General features: G+C 40.4%; 2 protein-coding genes across 9 annotated transcripts; both read left to right on the plus strand.

Moving 5' to 3' along the window:
* Positions 1-381: 381 nt before the first annotated feature.
* On the plus strand, positions 382-10,335 carry GLS (glutaminase). 7 transcript variants are annotated; one of them, XM_002059840.4, is made up of 7 exons: positions 382-760; positions 4,289-4,395; positions 6,937-6,966; positions 7,826-8,065; positions 8,128-8,501; positions 8,571-9,601; positions 9,664-10,335. In XM_002059840.4, exons 1-7 carry the CDS (start codon positions 494-496, stop codon positions 9,805-9,807), a joined length of 2,193 nt encoding a protein of 730 aa, XP_002059876.2. In that variant the 5' UTR covers positions 382-493; the 3' UTR covers positions 9,808-10,335. The 7 variants fall into 7 exon arrangements, with proteins under 7 accessions (XP_002059876.2, XP_015023927.1, XP_015023925.1 ...); XM_015168439.2 differs by lacking the exon at positions 382-760 and adding an exon at positions 4,084-4,122; XM_015168441.3 differs by lacking the exon at positions 6,937-6,966.
* Positions 10,336-11,065: 730 nt separating this feature from the next.
* Positions 11,066-25,026, plus strand: nemy (no extended memory). 2 transcript variants are annotated; one of them, XM_002059841.4, is made up of 6 exons: positions 11,066-11,289; positions 14,090-14,238; positions 23,427-23,650; positions 23,713-23,935; positions 24,010-24,174; positions 24,236-25,026. In XM_002059841.4, exons 2-6 carry the CDS (start codon positions 14,129-14,131, stop codon positions 24,375-24,377), a joined length of 864 nt encoding a protein of 287 aa, XP_002059877.1. In that variant the 5' UTR covers positions 11,066-11,289; positions 14,090-14,128; the 3' UTR covers positions 24,378-25,026. The 2 variants fall into 2 exon arrangements, with proteins under 2 accessions (XP_002059877.1, XP_015023930.1); XM_015168444.3 differs by lacking the exons at positions 11,066-11,289; positions 14,090-14,238 and adding exons at positions 16,588-16,719; positions 17,237-17,522 and having other exon boundaries at positions 24,236-25,023.
* Positions 25,027-25,036: the final 10 nt, after the last annotated feature.

Below are 25,036 nucleotides of genomic sequence, written 5' to 3' on the forward strand. Positions count from 1 at the left end.
TCATTCAATCGTCCATTCAGTCAATCAGGCAGGCAGCACAGTTTTATATATTTCGATGCGAAGTGACGTCATTCGGGGCTGGACGAGCCCCCCGGCAGCGTCAGCTGAGAGCGTGCCGCCCACGCGGTTAACAACAGCTTCCATCGCCGTGTCTCTCCCAATTCTCTCCCGCTCTGTTGAAACAGTTACGTATTCGTTGCCGTTCGCTCTCACTCTCTTGGAATAGTTGCGTATTATTACTCACAAGCCAAACATTGCCACGCATTGCCGAAAGAAGTCTAAAAAAACTCTTGACGTCGCCGTCGCCGTCGCCGTTGTCGTCGGTTTCGCTGCCGGCTTGCTGAGCTGATTATGTGCTTAGCATTTGGTCAGTACCTTGTGCGCCGTCGAAGAGAACGCATGTGCAGAGACTAAACCAAATAGATACATTTATACACGACAATTTGAGAAAGCTTAGCCAAAAGTCATTAGTCAGCAGCACGTTTCTGTGATAATGTTTAAAGGTGTCCCAACGCTTGCGAATTTGAATTTGCGTTTGCTTACCGGCCACACGGCCAAAGGCCGTGCGTTTTCCGCTGCATTGATTAATGGCCAGGTGCTGGTGCGACGCTCGAAGGCAACGGCAACATCTCTCGACCTGGCCGATGCCAATGGCAAACGCAGCAAGATCGACGTCGATGTGTACAGTGAGCAGGAGCTGCTGAAACGCGCCAAGTTTAGGCATTCCGGCTACGAGGTGCAGCAGAAAATCGCATCTGAGGTGAGTTAATCAGGACACCCAACCACGACAGTGGTGGATTAATCGGGACACCCCACCACCCATCCAGCTGATATTATATTTTTTTTTTGGGGGTTGGCTTTACGGACTTGGTTTGTTTGGGCCACAAACATTTTTGCATCACATAATTATTGATTTTTACAATGCCCATTAAATGCCACACTTTGCAGTTTATATAAATATATTTATATAAATGTCGCCATTTGGCGAAATTCGCCGAAAGAAATTCATATCATTTATATAAGTCTGGAGTTGAATTACATTAGAAATATGTTATGGCCAGGCGGGCAAATATATGAATACCACGCTTTCAGACAGACAGCCAAGTTCTTATCTTGAATCTAACTAAAAGTTACGTGCCCGAAAAAAAGGCTTATATCATGCGTTTACCTTGTTATCTTATCAGAGGGAGGTGGCATCTGGTTTAGTCAAGCCATGACTACTGGAAAATTGCATTGGGAAATTAATCGTGACGTCGTCCATATTCTATCAAGATAATGAAATTATGATGTGTGCACAATTAAATAGTTACCATAAATACAGATGTGACAGGCCTCATGTTGATATGTGAATGATTTAATTGTTGTTCAAAACATTTGCACTAATTCATGATTCAGATATGTGTTAACGCGCAAAATCTCGAAATGCCGAAGTCACGAGCAACATGTCACACAAAAAGAAATCCCAGCGAGCGCTAAAAAGTACATACACATATGTATATATTCATGTGTGTTTATATATCGCATAACATATAAACATATCTAAACATGTGGGTTTTGGCGAATTCCGATTAGCACCGGGCACTATCGCATGCAAGTCGAGCGGCCGAGCGGAGAGCTCTTAAATAGAGAACTGGTCTCGCTGGAACATTAAGTCAATGAATATCAAATCAAATGGCCTTTGGCATCAACTCCAAGTTTTGCTGGGTCACACTTTTCGGATCTATAAGACAAAAGATACTACATCTTGTCATTTATGGCTAGAATTTAGCATACTTAAGTAAATATATATAATCCAAAATATAAAGTTAACTATACTTGGGATGCCATCAAATGTTCATATATTCTGGCCTTAGGCGTATCTTGAAGTACACTTTTGATAGGGCACACTTTTTGAATCTATAAGACAAAAGATACTACATCTTGTCATTTATGGCTAGAATTTAGCATACTTAAGTAAATATATATAATCCAAAATATAAATTTGGGGTGCCATCAAATGTTCATATATATGCTCGCCTCTTTGGCTTCAGGTTTTGCCGGGGCAAACATTTTGGATCTATAAGATACCCTCTACTTATTATCTTTTATTAAAGTAAATATAAATAATCCCAAATTCAAAGTTAACTAATTGGGGTGCCATCGCTAGCTACCTGGCTGCTTACCTGGCGTGGAAACGTTTACGTTTCGTTGCCATGGAAGAAAATATAATTCTTGGAGACATACCTATAAAGATACACACACACGCACACACACGCACATGTCTAGCTGGCAGTTTTTTTTTTATTCAGATATGTGTGCTAATATATTTTTTTGGCACTTGACAAAAAACAAGCCCCTCGCATTTGTTGCTGTGGGTATTTCGGAGAGCGCCGAGCAGCACATAAACAAATGCAACTTATGAGCAAAACACACACACGCGCACACACACACGCACACACTTTAAGTACTTATTTTGTTCTTTTTGGTTTATTTATAAGATTCAATTGTATTTAGCGCTGCGTGCGTCAATATCTTGCGGATACTCTTCATTTCATTTGTGAAAGCTGTCATATGGCAAGATCTGCAAAAAAAAATAAATAAAAATATGGAAACCTAAAGGCAAAGGTGATTGTTTTTTAAGAAGCGGCTGCAGTTGGTTTCCTTTATGGTTACTGTTATTACACATTTATTAGCAATAAAGCCACAGCTGTGCTTATCAGCCTTTCTTTCACCTGACTCTGTTTGCCGAGCGCCCCTCCCCCATAAAAATGCTTGTATGCAAATAGCACGTGCTCAGTTCTCTTTTTTTCGTTAGAGGCAACTACTAAGAAAGTCGGTCTGAAATCACTTTTTATCAATTATTTGCCCGTTCAATTAACAAATTGGCCTCCCGCTGTCGTCCGGCCACCGAGCTGGACTCCGGCGAGCATCTGCTGATGTCATGCGGCACTTGCGATAATCCAATATCCGCAGCCAGGTGTTCGATTACCTGCAATTCCCAACTGTCTCTGAATGAATTTAATCTGTTAGAGTATTCAATAGTTGATAACCAATTGCTTAAGTGTATCGCAGCTCTTGAATGATCTTTAATTAAATTGCAAAAAAATTGTTTGGCTTTTTGGAAGCAAAGGAAAATGGGAAAGTGCTTTTATGATCAAATTGTGTTAGCCAAAAGCAATTCAATTATTAAAGTTGTTACTCTTATAATATAATTATTTGACACAGTTGTTTTAAGATACAAACATACCTCTTTCTACAACAAATGTTTAAACTTTGAACCCGCAACCTTCATATTTATTTGTCTGGCTAACTGAGAAGGTCACTCAGAGATCGCAAATTGAATGCAGAAAATAAAACCAATTTGTATAGAAAACAACAACAAAACAATATTATAATTATTAAGAATAAATTTCATAGCTATAATAGTTAAAACAAAACGTAAGAAACTCCAGTGAATTGGTGAATTATTCCCTATATATTTAAATATCATTCAACTAGTGAATTATTCCCTATATATTTAAATATCATTCAACTGGTGAATTATTCCCTATATATTTAAATTTCATTCAACTTGTGAATAATTCCCTTTATTAAGATATGATTTAGTTCCTGAATTATTCCCTTTCTCTTTAAATATCATTTAGTTTGTGATTTATTCCCTATATATTTAAAGATAATTCGCCTATTGAATTTTTCCCTATATTTTCAAGTATCATTTAGCTTGTGAATTATTCCCCATGCATTTAAATACCATTCCACATTCCATGTATAGCAAGCCTGGCAATTTCATCTAATACTCCAACACATTAAAAGGACATGTTAAATAAAAATAATTTAGATTGAATATTAATGAATACATTTGCTCACCAAACGTGTTTGAAGACCTCTTTTTTTTTTATATAAGTAGTTCAACCTACCCGTTGTGCAATTTATACAGGTCAAATAAATAACTGTTGCTTAAAATTTCTGTTGCAGCGTTTTAGGAGCTTTACGAAAAGCAACCAAAGAGTTAAACAGCTTTAATATCGGTAATACATGTTCCATATATAAAGATCAAATTCTGCTGTTTGTTTAACATTTCAATTTCGATTCTGTCCGGGGACAGTACCAAAAGCATAAATGTCGCAACGTCTGAGAATGATAGTACGTGTGAAATACCCAAAGCAAATATTTCCATCAAGTATTTAAGTAATTAAATATTTCACGAAACGTGCTTTAAAGCTAAACCAATATCTTTACATACCACTTGTTCCATATATTTTTATATATATTTATATATTTAAATATATATTTTGTGTGTGTTTTCCAGAAGAAACTGCGAACCCCGCCGCTGCTGAATCTGGTTTTCGCCAATCGCAAATTATCCTTCTATGACACCAGCTCCGGACCCAAGCCCTGCGAGGAGAATGCCAAGCTGTAAGTCGAGTGTGCTTTACTTAACATTAAATATTTTATACATATATTGCACAATTTCGCACAATTTCACACAATTTATAACAATAACAAAGTGTGCGCAAAATATTTGACTTCTCATTTGGCACCTGCTCTCCCCAGCCGCCCTTTGCCTTTCGCCTTTTGCCTTTTGCCACGTGGCCCGATTGAACAACAATTACAAATACATTTAGACAGACGAATCTATATAGATAAAGATATAGATATACAACAGTTGGATCTATATTTGCCCAGCAGTTGGTGCTGGTCACCAAGTTTTGTGCCCATTTATAGAACTCGCCTATTTTTAAACTAGCCCAAGTAATATGCAAATGTTCGGCTCTTACAAAAGTTGACTTACACAATTAGCGAATTTACAAAGAAATTGATTTTCAAGAAAAAAAAAAAAATATTACGTCTTCAGCTTCATATTCATAATATATTTTTGCAAAAATATTTACCTTGCACATTTGCACGCATTATTTCGAGCACATTTTTTTGTGGATGCATGCCAAAGAATATTGCATCTTGGCTTTTTTGTTTGTTTGTTTACCTTGCAAGGATCCTGCTCAGCTGTTAGGTACTCTGTTCGCCGAGGCAATACTGGCAAGTAGAGACATTTGTGGGAATTTAAAATTTAGTTGCAATCGCACAAAGAATCCAATTTTGAAAACATTTCACTTTTAAAAATTAATAAGGGGGGAACTTATGTTAAGGAATGTTCTCTCCATTTAGGAAATATCCTACTAAGTTGTGGGATTATATGTGGAAAGCAAACCAAGATTAAAATGGCATTAAAATCGATGGAGTCTTGGCCAATTTATGGGCGGATCAAGATCATATATAGTTGGGCACAAAAAATATATGGTTCTAGGCGCACTACGAAAACAAGTTTGAAAACATTTCCCTTTTAGTGGGAAGAGAATTTTTTTTTAGGGAAGTTTTTGGACAATATTCGAAAGCAAGCCATGAATATTGTAGTATTTAAATCGACTAAGTTTTTATGGGCGGATCATGAACATATATAGTTGGACGGCAAACAGTTATATATCCTAGGCAAATGCCTCTCCATATGCTGGCGTCCATATATATTGCCCGGAGCTGGGGGCCAGTCAACACGCGCTCAGCTGCTAATTGATGGCAATCTCGGGGCATAAAAATAAATTAACATACTTTTATTAAATGAAGATAAGATCGAAATACGCTCAATTCTTTGGACCGTATGCTACGCCAACTATAAAACTGTTGGCCCTCGCGGTATGGCGCTCATTTCGGCATCGTCAGGCTGCGGGCCACAAGTATTTCGAGACGCGGAAAGTTTACTAAAATCGAAGCGAATAAATGGGGGAACGCAGTTTGAGCCTGTTGCAATATGCCACGGAGCAGGCGCCGCTGCCGCTGGATGGCTACACGCCCGAGGAGGCGGCCGAGTTTAAGGACAGCATACGCCAAAAGATACTCGACGATCTGAAGTCCATGAGCGGCGAGCAGCTCATCCAGCTGGTCAAGCAGAATGCCGCCAAAGTCGCTGAGGAGGAGGAACAGCAGCAGGCCGAGCCCGTGCAGGATGATGCCGACCTGATAGATGCCAATATCATAGCCGAAATGGTTGCGGGCATTTGCACCAAGAGCCAAAAGGCCACCTTCATCAAAGTGATAACCAAGTACATCAGGTAAACGAGCCAACAAGCAGACGAGCCCCCGCCCAAGGGGGGACGGGCGGGTTGTCTAGGGCGTGTTATCAGGCCGGGACGCAGCCCCTCCATATTGCGGCCAGACATTGGCCATATAATAATGTTTGAATATTGGCATTAAAATGGGGCAGAAATGCAAATAGCTTCATGTGTTTACATGCTCGCATTCGATTTGAATGGGGAGTTAATTAATTTATTTTATTGGCATGATTTAGAAATTAGCGCCTATCTCCGCCTCTCTGGCTTCGCCCCTACCCTCTCCCTAGCTCGCGTGCCTCTCTCCGTCGCTTGCCCGCAATAAATCTCACACATTTGGCTAATGTGTATAAAATGCCAGTTCGTCTCGCAGTTGCTTTCATTAGACCCACAACAGTTGAGCTCTAGAGTCAGAATATTACGCATACGCCATGGTGTTAACAGAGGATATTGTTGCATTAAAACGCCAAAGCGAGGACGGGGAGGCCAAGGTGCGCGAGGAGCTTTATAGGCGCGACAAAGAGCAGGAGACAACCGAGACGGCCGCCATGATCGAGGAGATCATCGAGGGCATCTCGCTGCAGAATCGCCGCGGCACCATCGTGCGCACCATATCCGCCATTATCAGGTATATAGCATATAGTTATCGCGAGTGTGAGTCTATTTATATATGTATGGGTTTATGGGGCATCATAAATCGGAGACAATTCACAGACACAAAGACACACCTCTCCCGCCCCTAATTACATTTGATTTTTATGTTTACGACACGCCATTTGGCCACATGCAATCGCCGATTAAATATACTATATATATATGTATATAGTTAAATTTGATCTATTATTTATTTCCTTAGAAATCAGCGACGCAACTATTCGATAAGGCCGTGAGTAAACATCATTGTTTCGTAGTGCTTCTTGATTAAATAGAGTTTCTTTCACCCGTTCTGTTCTTGGCTATTTTCTGTTATACCCTGAACCCATCTAAAGTGGGTAACAAAGACTATAATGGCAGAAGGAAGGATCTCCAAGCCAGGTCGATCTAGACATGTTCGTCCGTCTGTCCGTATAAACGCAAGGATCTCATAACCTACTCGAGCTAATGACTTTAAATATTAAATTTGGCTGCGCCTGGTGTTCGCGCAGTACGAGTTTGTTTCCGATAACCGATAACTTGCCCCGTTTTAAAGAAATCGTTAAAAATCGAAATCGAAATCCGGTTTTTTGAGCAAATCTCGTAAATTTTAAGAGCTGAAGACATCAAACTAGACAAGTAGCTTCTTGAATAGTATATATATAAAAATATCTTTAATTTTATAGTTATAGGGTTCAGGGTATCCCCTAGTCGGGAGCACCCGACTAGAGCCTTTTACTTGTTATTTAGTCATAACTTGGGCACTCAATTTGCTTGGAACGCCAACTGATTGAATTTAATTGAAATTTGACAAGAAATATATATCTTTTTTATATATTGATAATTGACATTTTCTTTGATTAATTTGACACAGCTTGGCAACTCTAGCAAAACGTGCACGACTATTTTTAGGCACTGTAGCTTAGACAGGTCTAGACCTAGCTAATTAGAACCTTACCCAAACTGGTTTTACGTATTTGGTATTTCGTATTGGATTTTTTCGCAATATTGTTTTGCTTTTCCCACTTACGCATGTTCGAAATTCTTTAATAAATAAAAGTTCTCCTCAAATTTAAAAAAAAAAAACTCCTTAAACCTTTTCTTACCTGCAGCCATCGGGAGCAGGAACAACGCAATGCGGAGGATGTACTCTTCGATATGTTTGCCAGCGAGGAGACGGGTCTTATATCCATGGGCAAATTCCTGGCCGGACTGAAGACGACGGGCATACGACGCAATGATCCGCGTGTGCGTGAGCTCATGGACAATCTGAAGAAGGTGCACAAGCTGAACAACTATGAGACGGGCTCGTCCGCAGAGACGCAGCATCTCAACCGGGAGACCTTCAAGGCGTATGTCCTAGGCCAACCCCATTAAAAAGGTTCAACAATAAATATAAGGTGCTTTCTTGCAGCGTGGTCTCGCCGAATATTGTGCTGATAGCCAAGGCGTTCCGTCAACAGTTTGTCATCCCCGACTTCTCGAGCTTCGTCAAGGACATTGAGGACATCTATATTCGCTGCAAAAGCAATACCGAGGGCAAACTGGCCGACTACATTCCCCAACTGGCCCGCTATAGTCCCAATTTCTGGGGCGTTAGCATCTGCACTATCGACGGGCAACGCTTCTCCATTGGCGACGTCGAGGAGCCCTTCACCCTGCAGAGCTGCAGCAAGCCCCTGACCTATGCCATTGCACTGGAGAAACTGGGTCCCAAGGTTGTCCATTCGTTTGTCGGCCAGGAGCCGAGTGGACGCATTTTCAACGAACTCGTGCTCGATCAGAATAGTAAGTCGGACCCGGACCCAGACTCGAGCTCGTGTCCGTTCTAACCTTCCTTTGTTTCTCCCCTCGCAGAGAAGCCGCACAATCCCATGATCAATGCCGGGGCCATACTTACCTGCTCGCTGATGAACGCCTTGGTCAAGCCGGATATGACCTCCGCCGAGATCTTCGACTACACCATGTCCTGGTTCAAGCGTCTGTCCGGCGGCGAATACATTGGCTTCAACAACGCCGTATTCCTTTCGGAGCGCGAGGCAGCGGATCGTAACTACGCCCTTGGTTTTTATATGCGCGAGAACAAGTGCTTCCCGAAGCGGACCAACCTGAAGGAGGTGATGGACTACTATTTCCAGTGCTGCGCCATGGAGACAAACTGCGAAGCCATGTCTGTGATAGCCGCCAGTCTGGCCAATGGCGGCATTTGTCCGACCACCGAGGAGAAGGTCTTTCGCCCGGAAGTCATACGGGATGTGCTCTCCATAATGCACTCCTGTGGCACCTACGACTACTCCGGTCAGTTCGCCTTCAAGGTGGGCCTGCCGGCCAAGTCGGGCGTCAGTGGCGGCATGATGCTGGTCATACCGAATGTGATGGGCATATTTGCCTGGTCGCCGCCACTCGATCAGCTGGGCAATACGGTGCGTGGCCTGCAGTTCTGCGAGGAGCTGGTCAACACGTTCAATTTCCATCGTTACGACAATCTGAAGCATCTGTCCAATAAGAAGGATCCGCGTAAGCATCGCTACGAGACCAAGGGCCTGTCCATTGTCAATCTGCTCTTCTCCGCCGCCAGCGGCGATGTGACCGCACTGCGTCGCCATCGTCTGTCCGGCATGGACATCACCCTGGCCGATTACGATGGACGGACAGCGCTCCATTTGGCCGCCTCGGAGGGTCACTTGGAGTGTGTCAAATTTCTGCTGGAGCAGTGCCATGTGCCGCACAATCCCAAGGATCGTTGGGGCAATCTGCCCGTCGACGAGGCCGAGAACTTCTGCCACTCGGACGTGGTCGACTTCCTCAAGCGCTGGGCCGAGAATGCCAAGGATGCGCCGCAGGAGTGCATCACTGAATCGGTGACAACCAAAACCGCTGCCGATGAGGTGCGTAAAAGGCCATTGACAATCTAATATAAGATAATACATATTCAATATATATATTTCAGGAGTTACCCTGCAACACGACCGAGCTGGCAAGCAGTCCCTTACCCCCTGCGGAGTCTGAGCCCCGGAGCAGCAGTCCCGTCTCCTCGGAGGCTGGCAGCACAGCGAGCCTGGCCAGCGTGGACAAGACCAAGCCGGGCCTCTAGAGACCTATGGACAACAAATTTACATTTATATATATATATATATATAAATAGATAACTGTAGAATCTCGCTTAAATTATTTGCTTAATCATCTCTAGTTAATATACAATTCTAGTTAGCTATCCGAGTTCTACAACTTGTGACATTAACCATAATGAACCCAGCATACATACCATAAATTATATACGATATATAAATATATGTTATATATATACAGAAATATCTATTTATGCTTCTCCGATCAAAGCGAATGAAGGCAGCATTTGTACTTCGTAGGATTTTAGACAAGCATTCTAAGATACCATTGAAAGCAATGACAATAACAAATGTATTTAAAAAAAATATCCCACAGAGTTATCTAATATAAAAACTTACATAATCTATCTACCTGTGACTTGTGAATATGTACTTATTACACAATTGTCAATTGAAAGTGTTTCGATGTAAGCTCAGAGCTGCGTGTTTTTTGTTCTTCTCTTAAGTTCCTATGTCTATGTGTATAAATTAAATAAAACTTAATAAAAACTTAAGATTTGGTTGTTTTCATTTGGCAGGGAAATCCCAAATATCTTGCAAGGAAACCCACCGAGCAGTATTTAACCAATTCAACTTTATAATATAGCAGTCCTTGTTAGTGAATTGTCCTTACGATTCAGACAACCGAACAATAAGGCTGCAGGTTGAAATCCCTGGAGGATAAGTAACTGGTAACATATAATACTGCTAATTATAGCTAATGAATTATTATAAATGTATTATCCCAAACCTAATTGAATATTATTTGCAAGGTATTAGGGTCTAGTCTAGAAAGACATCAAAAATCAATCTGGCTCTAATAATTACGATAATGTTAATAATTATTATAATACTAATACTAATAATACTAATGCTACTAATACTAATAATACTAATACCAATAATAATAAATCGAATACTAATACTAATAATACTATTACCAATAATAATAAAGCTAATACTAATACTATTAATAATAATACCAATAATAATAATACTATTTCACATCGAGCCACTAAACTGCACTCACTTATCAGAGGAGACCCGCCCAATGTTTCCAGTCTGTTTCCAATGCTTTTGTCCCACTGTCACGCAACGACACGAAGTTCGGTTGTTCGAAAACCCCCAAGCCCCAACCAACCAGCAGCAACAACAACAACAACAACAACATCGAACGAATTATTCGATGTTCCCAGCGCGTCGAATGCTGCCGGCAAACAATTTAGTTCGAGCGCAGCATTCGTGGCGAGCAGACGTGGCGCGGCTTTGGTGTATTTCCCCCCAGTTTTGTGGCATCGTGCGCTTGCATATTTAGTCAAAATGATAAATTAAATTATAGCCCGCTAGTTAATCGCGCTGCAACGGCATTTAATTAGTGAACATTTGATGGATTTATAAATTAAAGCGCATAAGTGAAAAGTCATTTGGAATTTGAATAGTTCGCAGTGCGCACTGTATAAAAACTTGGGGTAGGTTATAGTAAGACGACCGATTATTTGTATTGTTTGGCAGCAGAGCGACAACAACAACAACAACAACAACAACAACAACAACAACAACAACTGCAGCATCAGCAGCAGCAGCAACAACAACAACTGCAATTGCCCGGACCTCTAACCATTTCCGGCAAGCCCCAAAGTTTTTTCTACCCTTAAAAAAAAAAACCTACGCTTAATCGGATTATAAAGCTTTGTCCGCAAACAGAATATACTCTACAAAATGGGAGACTAATAACAGACCTTACTAATTGAGCCTTTCTCATTTGCAGCGATATTTCATTCATTATTAATGAATATACTCAAAAGCTTCAAACGAAGCGTCAAACATTTTCGAATAGTTTTTCGGTTGCATGGCTTTTGTTATTGTATACAGATACGGATACGGAAACGGTTACGCCGCATTGCATAATGTGCAGTTTCCTACATCAAATTGGGTCTGGGCACTGATATGTGGGCGCCTCTAGATGAACAATTGGGGCCATCGGGCAATAAGTGCTAGCTAGCGATATCTTATAATTCCCCCCCTTTATAATTCCCTCTTATAATTCCCTCACGCAACGGCGCTCTCTGTGTGCAGTCGGCAATTGAGACATGGACTTATGTGTGTTTCCTCTCGGAATTTGTAGATCCAAAGATTAGAATATCTGACATGAATTGTATAGAGTGAATTTTAATGGAGTCGAAAGATGTTCAATTGAACAGCTAGGAAAATCCTAGGATCTTATGCTCAAATAGAATAATACCAAACAGAATAATACCTTATCAATCCCTACTGATCTTATCTTGGTTATCTTGAACCAAGTAAGATTTATATATAACTTACATATAACCAAGAACGAAGTCTTTCACTTAAAATTTACAACTGTACAAATGCCAGAAGGTCGTTCTCGTGAAGAATCCTGTCGGGAAATATGATTCCTCAATTCCCATGCAAATTCTAATAATAATTGAGCTTATGCTTAAGGCAACTATGGGGTACTATTCATGCAGATAGTCCTTTTTCTCCAAGTGTATTAGGCAAATCAAAATTGCGCGTAATTCCCACAGTTTTCTGTGCTGTGTACACATTCAAGGAAAGTGTTGAAGCCCCAATACTATTAAACAGGCAGGTCGATGGAATAGTTTGGGTTGTTTGTGTGAATGGATCAACAATTTGTAAGTTGGAAAAGTGTTGTGACACAAATCAAGTACGCAATGGACTAGGGTAAACAAGGTAAGGGGAGCTTAGTTATTGGTTGTCCATTGGCCATTGGCCAAGTCGAGCCTGAGAAATGGACACATGTCGATTATGCAAAGCGATTCGATGGAGGGATAACTCATGCATTAAAAGGAAGTTTGAAGTGTCCATCAAATGTCTCCTGGGCTAAGTTCAATGAACTGCCAATAAATAGAACAGACGTGTGTGTACTTACGTATAATTATTGGTTTTCCCATGGTACTTTTTGTTGTTGTACTTAGTAGTAGTTGTTGTAGTGTGTGGGCCAGACTGAGAGACTTCAATCAAACTGCGACACGAGGCGACATCCATGTCGGAAATTGGCGCTCTCAACGATTCTGCAGAACGCACTCGGACGTATGATAGTCAATTTTACACGTCGACTACGTCTGGCACAGCGCACAATAACAAACAAAAGAGAAAAAAAAACACAAATTGATTATCGCCACACCGAAGCTTGTATGCCCTTAAAAGACCCAAGAGCTGCTTGAGCTGATATTCAGATAGTTTTAGCTCACTTTTTTTTATTTATATTCAAGTACTTTCTTCTCTCACGTAGAACTTATCCTTTTTTTGCCTAAAGCACTTTTTCTCTAATGTAAAACTAATTCCCTTTATTGCTCATGGGACTTTTTTTTATCACGCAAGGGTTATTTCCTTTTTATGCCAAGAGTTAACTTCTTTTTAAATACAAATCTGCAAACACAAAAATTTAAGCTATAGTTTTTTAAGTTTTCAGTTGCTTGAGTAAGAAATTTAGCAGAAGCTTGCCATGAGCTTATCTCCTTGACGTCACAAAGCCAATCAAAAAGCTAAAGTACCCCAACTTGTTTTTCTCTTGAATGCAGCTCAAGTGCAATGCACTCAAATATGTTGATGCCGCATTTCTACCTTTGGGTGAGCATTTTGTGCATGTCGCCCCATAATATCCAAAAATAAAATGAAATTTCCATTTTAAGCTTAAATAATATATAGCAAGAGAGAGGGAGCGAGAGAGAGAGAGGGAGAGAAATTGGATCAGTTATCGGCAGCACTCGCTGCACAATTCATTCAACAATATGGCAGAGATTGCAGCTTCATTTCCATTCAGAGCGAATGCACACACACACACACACACACACGCACACACAGCCATTCACACCCACACACATACAAGCACACACACTTAGCTGGCAGCTACGTAATGAAAAGTGGCATATAACGGCGCCGCCATTCATCACCACAGTGGTGGTAGGAAGGGGGCAGGCGGGTTTGGAACAACCGCAGGCCAGCGGCTGAGATTTTCGCCCCCATATTATTCCAGTGGCAGACCCTGCTGTGTCCGTGTCCGCATCTGTCAGCAACAGTTCGCCACTTCTGACTCCCATTTTAGCTGCTACTAAATATTATGGAAAACATTTTTATGAGCTACACATAAAAAGGCAAAAATAAGGGGCGAAAAAAAATAGAGGGAAAAATATGCTCTTGCTGTCTGCTGCAGTTGGACTCCGATTTTTGATAGCCCCGCCCCGCACATAATAGACAACAGCTCTTAACGTTTCATCCTTTTGACAGGCGGCCAGCAGCAAACTATCAACAATTGATTGCCTTCACATGGATAGCAATTCGGTGAGTCCCCTGCCACCGCTGGCCATCATGGAGAACGAGAAGACGCCGCCGGGCACGCCCAATGGCATTGAAATGCCGCCGCCGCCAGATGAAAAGTGAGTCCATTTATTAAGAGAATATATTTTAAGATCTTGAAAATATAATCCCAGGTCTTAAATGTCTGCTAATATACAACTCTGCTACTCTGGGTTATGTATTATTTTATTTTGATCCGTAAATTAGGCCAAAAAAGGTGCTAGCCATTAAAATCGTTTTGGTTTTGGCAAAGTTATATTATAATTATGGAAAGCTCTGCCATCCAACTTGGGGGGTTAAAATAATCAACAATACATATTTCGACAAAAATTGTCTTGTCAAAATTAAATGGAGGTCAAACCAAGAACAAAAAGTTATTCTTTATATAAATCAGTTGAGTTTTGGCATTATGATAGAGGAAAGTTTACAGGGTATGAATATGTCTAGCTTGTATAGAAGTAGGCAAAATCGACGTCTAAGCATTCTTTAAATACAGTTAGTCAGAAGTATCTTAAAGAATAACAAGGTCAGTCTCAGTCAGAAAAACAGTTACTGCCTATTTGCTATATGTACCTTGTATCGCCCGTTTCTACAGGGTATTTGCAGCAATGTCAACACATGTGTATTTGCCGCATATGTTTTGAAGATCTATTTGTTCTATCTGCTAACGAATTAAGGAGACATGTGCTGTTGTTGCGCTCTTTCAGTCCATCAACTAATCAAAAAAAAACAAAAAGCAACAAAAAAAAAAAAAGCAAAAATAAGTTAAATAAAAATTTAAATAAATTGTGTCAAGCTGTATTTGAAAGCACATGGAACTGAAGAGCGTAGCAATTGGCGACATCTAGCCGGGAGCTAAGCTTAGCTGAGCCCAGCTGGGCTAGTTATATGACCTGGGATCGGGAGCCTGCCTTGACCTCGTCAGCGCGGAGCTGTCGTCAAAATAGCTCGTTAAAACTGTGCACATTAATCGTTTCGTAATGGGCCCAAGTGTAACCATTTACATTTCCATTGGGCCCAAGGAACACCAAGTTACGTATACGCCGCTTTATTAATGCACAGCATTTGGGCCACGCCCTTGGCTCAAGCGGGGGCGCAAGGCAGGGGGCGGCCCTTAGACCTGGCGTACTCCTTTCCTTTTTTTTTTTAATGCGCCAATTTCCTAATCCATGTACACGGTAGGTCGTAAATTCTATTTTAATATGAGCAGCTCGCAAATCACACACAGACCACACACACACACACACACACGCACACCTTTCGCACACACATTCAACAGTTGATCGCGTGCGTGCGCACAGTTCTTTCCCTAACCATATCCTTGTTTTCATTTTCTATTTTTTTCGTCTTTCACCTCATGTAATTACGTACATATTTTGTGGCTTTAACCTGGAAACTTTTGCTCATTTCATTTCGATTTGAAGTAATTTGTGGGCGCGCTCAGCCGAAAACGAAAACGCGTCCATTTCAAGGAGTTGCCAGTTGTCTCGTGTTTCTCACCTGGACAGCCTTGCCGTGTGTAATGAGCACGCATTAGCAGGGTGTGCTCGGTTTCTCTGTGTGTCCCTCAATGTCCTGTAATTAACCGACCCGAATAGAAGTGTCCCAGTTTCGTTTAGCATTTACAAACTTCATCTATTATTTATATAGATTTGATTAGTTAGGTAACAGTGTCAGGCAGATGTTCTGATTGATGTCCCTGTGCGCAATTATTAAATGAAGCGCTATTAATAAATAAATGAAAATTCTCTATAAATAGAGCAGCGTATTAACCAAGACCCCACGACCATTGTATAATTGGGCACCTCGTTTGTCATATTTTTTATCAGAACTCTTATTCCTATCATGCTGTCAGCTGAAATCATTTATAATATTTACAGAAACTCAAGCAACTGCGGCTATCTTTTATAATATTTGCCTAAAAGTCTCAAAAATGTGTTGACAAGCTAAGCAACAACAAGGTCACAGGCGCTAGTAAAATGCAACTGCCGAGAGATACACTTGAAGTAATTAATATTAAAATCTGACAAAATTATTTAGACAGTTAATTCTGTAAAACATATTTACTTTTGATTAATATCTTCAGTTCAAAACACTTTTGAATATGGCGCCAAAGCTTGTCGCTGGTTCGTGTCTTTGCTTTGATCAATCTTACACAACATTTTGAGCTTAACAGTGCCTTTTTGAGCTTAACATATGCCTAACAGCAGCATTGCATGCACAGTCTGTTGACGTTATTTTGATTTTAAAGTTGTCGCATTTGTTGCTTAATATTATTAAGGAACATAAATAGTTGTGTCTTTAGATAAAAGACACAATTAATAAGCTCTCAGAATTAAAATGTTATATTTTGTTTATAAAATCGGGTACGTTATCAATTGAAAATAAAACGGACAAAAGCTTTAGCAGCGGCAGCAGCCATTTCTCTCGCGCCGGCGGCAGATCCCACACAAACCGCCAGCATTTTCAGTTGGTTTTTCAGTTGTTCATTCGCTGTCGATCGGTAAGGGACATTAATTGCGGCTGTCGGGCGTTATTTGAATATCGTGTGGAAAACAAATGTGTGTATTTATGTGTGTGTGTGGATTTAAGTGTTGTGTTTGCCGGAGAACAAAAGGAAACAATATAAACAATAACCTTGCGCTCTTATATAGAAAGTGTTTAGTTTTCATTTTAAATAGAAACAGCTGAACCTATATCAATGGATGCTAGTTACATTGTCTTTCAATTAATGAAATCGAAAGTTGTCGAAAAGACATCACATTTGCATGCACAAGACATCAATCACGTTAATTAATGGCATTGATTAGCTTCTTGAATATCTTTGGGAACCGAAGCCCAAAGCGAAACTAAAACATTTTTATTTTCCAGAATGCCTTATATTATTGTGCCTGACAAATTAACGTGCTGATTAGCAAGTCTAAATGTCCGATTGATATACTTATATATTCGTCTACGACTAGGCAAATGTTTTAATTATTTTTTACTTAATCTCTCAGCTTCAGACTAAGCTTCAGGCTCAGCTGCAGACTCAGTTGCAAATGCAACGAATTGAATTTTCAATTGTAATTTTTACAGCGTATACGTTAGAGAACTTCAACGAATTGCAAATATTTTTTGTGGGAAATTCCGAAAAGCTCTTTACATCAGCCAAACGCTCGCGATCTCGATTGGCGATCTATAGAAAATAGACGCGCTGTGACGTATTAATTACGTATACGCCGTGTGCTCGCCGGTTTGCTTGGCGCGCCAAAAAACAAAAACAAAAAAAAAATTAAAAACAACAAAAGGAAAATCTACATAAATTCGGTTAAATGCGCGATCGTCATTTGGGCAAAATGCCGCGTGGAGGAACGACAACAGCGTAAGTTAGCTCTTCATCAAATCAACTTCATGTTGATTCAACAGATTATACAACAATTAGTTCAGAATTATGGGACTGGAGTAAAGAATTATATCTGGACTGTTTATTAGCATATCAAGGCTTTCTGCTGCTAATTAACGCATATTTGACACATCTTGTCCGCCAAAAGCTCAACCGAAACCAGATCTTATCTAATGGAAAATGTGCCTGTAATATGTTAAAACATTATCGGAACAAATGTTGAAAATGATAGTAAAATAGTTTGTGTAATTCGTGAAAACTTCGGATATGTACGAAGGCAGCTGTTATTTTTTATTTTCATTAAGCCTAAAGCTTAGCTAAGATGAGATCCTATCGTACAGGAAATTCAGTCTGTAATATGTTAAAACATTATCGGAACAAATGTTGAAAATGATAGTAAAATAGTTTGTGTAAGCTTCGGACATGAAAAAAGGCAGCTGTTATTGTTTATTGCTATTTTTTTTTTTTTTAAATTAACAAAAATTAATTTATTTAATCTGGCGATCTATCGTTTCTTAGTCTCTCAGACACCTAATCTAGGCCATCTCCTGAGTTCACCTGCACATCAAATAAAATGAGGCTTGCAACTCGTCGAACTGCCCTCTGCCTTAAAAGATCAGCTCAAAAACATTTAAATTGATAAATTATATGCTGCTTTGGGGGTAGATACATATGACTGCATATGCCGCTTTAAATAGAGTACTGTGAGCCAGGCTGCCTGGCTCTTAATTCGAATTCGAGCTAAATAAAAAAATAAAAAATAAAGAAAAAAAAAAAGAGAAGAAATGTTTATAAATATGATAAATAAATACAATAATTCAATGAATAAATTGCAGGGCAACTGCCACACAGTGTCGCATTTGCGCTGCGTGTCGAGTTGTGGTACTGCGAATTTATGATTGTTTCTTTAAGATACAATTACCAGCGCACACACACGCACACACACGCACACACACACACATGCAGGCGAAACACAAGCCGCAGGCCTTTTAAACAAAACGGGGCAGCAACCGCACGAAAATGTTTCAATTGAAACTCCCCGAGACGGCGCTCTGTCCGTAAACAATTGTCGCCCATTGTAAAGCAACACCACAGATACACACACACACACACACACATAGTTACACACACATAGATACAAGTAAAACTTGGTTGTAGCTAAGCTTCGTTACGCGCACTTCATCATAATTAACCCGCAGGATACACACACACACACTCATTGTGTGCGTCTGTTTTTCTTTTGATACCCTTGCAGAGCAGGCTATTATAATTTTTACGTGAAATGTGTAACGCATAGAAGGAGACATCTCCTTACCCATATTATTGATCAGGTTCTTCTGTCTGTCCTTCCATCGTCTGTTTCTATGCGAAGTGGGCTCTCAGTTTTAAAGCTATCGTCCTGAAACTTTGCATTCGTCCCTCTTTCCCTCTTTTAGCTACCATAGGAACGATCGGACGAAATGTAGGTGCTTGCATGGAAAACATTTGTGTGTATCAATCTTAACAATTAACTATTTTCCCTGAGCTTCTTAGATATGGGCACTATGAGGTTGATTCTCGCTAGAGTATTAAATCTTCGGCGTGCCGAACATAGCTCTTCATTCTTGTTGTTTTTCTGAGCTTGATTTTCCGTCATGCTTGCGAGCATATGTTTTAATTTAGTTAAGGTTTAATTGTAGTTTTAATTTGCTTTAATTGAAATTGTGCCCAAGTTTCCTGCATGCCAAACACCTACTTAAGCTGCGTGTACTTACAGATATACGCAGCCAGCACTTGCAGATACTTTTGTATCTGTGCCGCGTCAATAGTTGTATTCTTGATGCAGTTAAACGAGTCGCGCTCCAGTTTTGAGTGCCATCCATCAGCTGTTTTAACCATAATTAGCCCGCTTTCAACTGGCAGAGTTAACAGCCCAAAGACAACTCACGGCTGGGCTCTCATTATGGCATAGCTGTTTGCACTACGCTTCAGATACATTTGTATCTTTTGTGTGGAAATCACATGAGCTTATCAACTGCCACAAGACCAACAGCCAGATAAAAGCTGACGGACATTATGCTATTTGTACTTATACATAATTTGTGTGTAGCTATTTAAATAACCTTCAAATTGTTATTCTCGTTGTAGTTTATAAAGACTAGAATAATAATCACAAGTATCTTGCAAATACAAGACATCAATTGACTTCCTTGGGCTCTGATGTTGATAGCAGTGAAGAGTTTGGTCAAAACAACTGGGAATTAAATCTAGAAATATATCTGGCTGATCAGACATACGTATATATAGATATAAGTTCTGATTGGGTTTGCAGATGTCGGCTTCAATATTATAATACACTCATGACATGCAGCTACAATCTATGGCTGATTGTAGCTGTGGCTGCTTTCGCCGGGTCTATGAAAATTGTTGCGGTTAAGGAACTGTCAGCTTAGGCTTTGGATTTGGCACTTTCCTTCATTAGACACGCCTGGCACCAGGCAGTCTCCAGCCATGTCTGCTGCTGCTGTTGTTGTTGTTGTTGTTGTTGCTGTTGTTTTTGTTGTGGGCGCAGTGTCAACAGCCGCAAATTGTTGCTGACCCATTAGCAACAATTGGCGCTAAATCAGCAGCAGGCACATTGAAAGCCATGGCTGCAACAGCGACTGCAGGTTCAGGTTCAGGTTTAGTCTGCACTTGCAACTTGCAACTTGCAGCCGACTATGTAAAACGAGTTGTTGCACAAAACGCAGCAAAAGCAAAAGCTTTTAGCGAAATTTTCCCAGAGCCAGTTAAAAAAAAAAGTGAAAGAGCTGCACAGATGCAGATACAGATGCAGCTACAACAAGATGCAGCTGCATGCAGACTGCCAGCAACACCACCCCCCTCCTTCTTCTTCTTCTCATGTGGCTGCAACAACAATTTGTGGTCGTTGTTGCACTTGGGCGGCAAGTGAAATGTGTGTTAAAGCAAGCGGCTTCTGCAGCTAGGCCCCCGCCTCCTATCTTCCTACCCCCACTCCATTGTGCAATGTGTTGAAAACTAAATGCTGCAGCCTCCACACACAGCCCCAATCCCCTCACCATAACATGTGGGTATAGGGTATATACATACGTATATATGTATAAATTGTTTGTTTTGTTGCATTGGCCGTTCATTGACATCGCTCGCCGAGGCATGCATCGACTGTCAGTGCAACAACAACAACGTCAGTGGGGCACAGCCAGACGGACAGACAGCCAGACGGACAGACAGCCAGACAGACGCACAGACAGAAAGACGGACGGTCATTTGGTCAGACACTGACGGATGCCGCGGCGCATGTTAATTAAAGCGTTTATTACGAGTCGCGTATCACAAAATGATGCAAGTGATACAATGCAGTCGGTACCCAAACCCAATTACCCCTCCTTACCCCTTGCCCCCCTTTGAGAAAGTGCGTGCTTAAATATGGTATTAAACAAGTTGATTTTTTTTTTAATAATAATAATAATACCCTATACTCATTAAAAATGTGAGCGAGCATCTAGTCTTGTCGCCTGACTGCATAAAAAGTAGAAATGAGCTGAAGGCGTTTAGCTTGGCATATAGGTTATCGGAAATCGATAAATATCGATTTTACATTCAGAACAAAATGTAAGTGCTTTAAGCGGAAATATCTGATTATAGACAATTATTGGAATGCCGTCTTTAAGGACAAATGATTTTATGCCAATCTACAAAATCGATAAATATCGATTTTAAATTCGTTATTTTAAGGAGGCTTATAAAAGCCACACCCATTAAAGGATTTGCATATTATTTTCCAATAAATATTTGAATTATTATATTGAGAATACCTCTCACTGATGTTAAAAAGAGAGATAATATTTGGGGGTAGTATGCAGAGTCAGAGTCTAGGGTATTGGATAGTCTAGTATGCGCAACTAAATCACTTTTACTTGATTTTTAATGTGTGTTGGCTTTTGCTTTCATTATCAAGCTGCGACCGATTTCTTTGCTGTGCGCACTATTAATTTAAATAATAATAATTTTGTTTGGCTTTCGTTTTGTTGGAATTGTTTTGCTGTCACTTCAAGTGCAACCGCAGCGCGAAATCAGCTGCACTTGGAAATGATTAAGCGGCTCGTTGGCCAACAGAAATGCGCCTAATTACCACAGCTCCATTCAGCTGTTGCCCCCCAGACCAGCCCAGCCTCCTTCCAGCCCAGCCCCCCTTCAGCCCAGCTGTGGCCACTTGGCGTCTCTTTGTATACCCCGAACACATTAAAAGTGTGTAAAAGGGGTATAATGTATTTGTGCAAACGTATGTAACAGGCAGAAGGACCCCATAAATATTCCCGATTAGCATACATAGTCGAGTATCTCAAGAGCTAGAGAGTTGAAATTTGCAATGTAGGTGCTGCTAGTGCCCACGCAGTACGAATTTGTGTCCGATAATCGATAACTTGCCCCGTTTCAAAGTAATCGATAAAAATCGATGCCAAAAACCTGCCTTTTAAGCAAATCTCGTAAACTATAAGAGCTGAAGGCATCAAACTTGACAAGTAGCTCCTTGAATAGGATATATATGTTATAAGAATATTTTGAATTTGATAAATGGTTTAGGGTATACCCCAGTCGGGTGCTCTCGACTAGAGGCTCTTACTTGTTTGTATCTGTTTTCTTGTGGCAGCTGCTCTTTGAATTGAACTTGTGTGTGGCAGCATCTCTGTGAGAAATCCCACAGTCCATCCCATTGGCACCCACTGCTCTTCGGCCGCAACAATGCATCTGTTTCGACACTGAGATCATCGCCATTCTCAAATATTTTGTCATATGATCAGCAGCAGCAGCAGTTCACGCAACATAATGACGAAAATGATATGAATAACAAATTTAATTGGCATCCAATTTCATATGAACTATATTTCATGTGATAGTTGAAAGCCATTTGCTGGAGTTGGAAGCGTGTGCACAGATCTACAATATAGAAATAAAAATAATATAAGACATGAATCTATTTCAATAATAGCCCAAATTAAAGAAGGGTTTTCAATTTCTGTCAAATAACGAAGAAATTTAAAAAAGGAATCTATAAATATAAATAAAACCGTTTGATTACTTTTTAAATGCAAATTTGTCAAACTCAGTGGGCGATATTAAAGCGAAACAAATAAAAAAAAGAGCTAATAAATTATAAATCTTATTCGAATTCGAAAAAGTAAGAAATATTGCTGGTTGAAATGCTTCCAAAGATCTGAAGACAGAATAGATCCGTCCGGCAATTACCTTTGACAGGGCAAATGAGATAATTGCGAGTACAGTAGTACCCATTCATGATGACCGCAGTAAATATTTGCTTTATAAATCAATTAAGCCAGATTAGAGCTGCGTTTTCAATTAGTGTCTGCTTTAGTCCAAAAGAAATTTATGTAATTATTTAAACGACAGACAGAGGGACGGAGAGAGAGAGACAGAGAGAGAGAGAGAGAGGGAGAGAGAGAGAAAGAGAGACTGAGACAGAGAGAGGGGGAGAGGCAGACAGAGAGACAGACAGTCAGAGAGACAAAACGTCGGATAGACAGACGGACAGAGAGACAGGGAGACAGACAGAGGGATAGAGATAGATAGAGAGAGAGGGATTGAAAGACATAAGGAGAGACAAAGAGTCGGACAAAGTTACGACTGAGAAACTCGGACTGATAAATTTGCAGACTCTAGATGCAATTATGACATACAGAGGAACTCTAATGTATATATATGCAGCATAATAGGTCGGGGTTTACGTGGATAAATGGACATAATAAATGGCAGCTTTATCGATCAACTGAATCGAGCTATACGCGGCAAGCCTAAACAAAAGTAAATTGTTTGCGATAAAAACTGAAACTTATTGGGATTTTATGTGCTTGAATTTAATTGCAGACGATATGAGGAGGATCCGGATAATGCCTGGAACTGCTGTTCCTGGTGTGAATACCTACTGATTGTCATACTCTCGACCATACTACTGGTGGGTGTATTGATACTCACGCTATTCTGGGTCATGTTCTATCGCGGAGGTTTCGCCTGGACGGAGCGACCGCTGCAGCAGTTCAATTTGCATCCCATCTTGATGGTCGCCGGCTTCGTAACGCTCTCCGGATTTTGTAAGTGCGCGCCCGAAAAACAATTGTCTCTTGGGTATTGCAACTAAAGAACTCGATTGCAGCTATTTTAATTTATCGACTGTGCCGTTGCGTGAAGCACATCTATGTGAAGCTGATTCACATGTTCTTTCATGCCGTTGCGATACCCTGCATTGCGCTCGGGTTCCTCTCCGTCTTCGATTCGCACAACGCATTGCAAAAGGTTAACTTCTACAGTCTGCACTCATGGCTGGGCTTCGTGACAATGGGCATGTTTCTGCTGCAATTCGTAATTGGCTTTTTCACGTAGGTGTTGAGTTATATTTTATCGTCTCTGGCTCTAATTACGCTTTGGATGTGCCAATCCGGCTTTTATTTAGCTTTCTGGTGATGCTCTGCTGTGAGAACAAGACATATAGCTGCCGCTCCGCCATGGTGCCCATACACGCCAGCCTGGGCTTGGCCAATTTCTGGCTGGCGATTGCCACATCTGTGACGGGCATTATCGAGAAGGAACGCGAAACTGCCAAGGATCCAAACTTGAGGTGGGTGCCCAAATCCTATAAATGGAAGAGATTAGTATTATAATTAAACTTGCTCTTGCAGTGCGGAGAACCAACTGATTGAGCATTATATAACGAGCGCAATTGGACTCACCCTGGTCGTGATCGGCATCATTGTCACCTTTGCCGTGCGAAGGACCAACGCGCCAGCATCCGCCAAAGTCTATGTCACCGAACGCATTTAGATGGGCTACAGCCCAGGCCATGCCCGGGCTTCGACACATCCATACTCTCGGTGCATGAACTGTGTAATCGCAATCAAAATTTTGTTACAACCAAAATCTCTTGTCTGTGCAGCACAAAACACGACAAAACACGCTTTAGCATACTCTTCATAATTATATACACACACTATACTAAACTATATGCCAAATCAAAAAAAGAAAATCTTTATCAACTACATAAATCAAATCTAAACCTTTCGCTATCAAAATGCCAACTTTTGCTGCTAAGTAGTAGTAGGTATAGGAATCTCAGACTTAGCCAGACCTAGTTGGGAATATACACAGATTCACAAAAGTATATATATATATATATATATATAATAGAAACTAGAGGACCGCCCAGCCCAGACCAAGCATTAGCAATTACAAATACATAAACCTTATACAGCTGAATTCTTAGCCAGTTTTAGACATTTTTACACTTAACAACCGAAAATACTATTCAATATATATATTACTTATATAGTGTATGTACTATACGAAACTAATGCATAAACTTTACACAAAACTAAACGTAGTTATTGTCGCATTTGATGTTCTTTTTTTTGTAATTGTGCAAACATATTTGTATTTCATAAAAAGCTAAGCAATACATAAGTTGTAAACCCAACATTTTACAA

Source organism: Drosophila virilis, chromosome 5 (assembly GCF_030788295.1).
Source record: "Drosophila virilis strain 15010-1051.87 chromosome 5, Dvir_AGI_RSII-ME, whole genome shotgun sequence".
Taxonomy (NCBI): Eukaryota; Metazoa; Arthropoda; class Insecta; order Diptera; family Drosophilidae; genus Drosophila; species Drosophila virilis.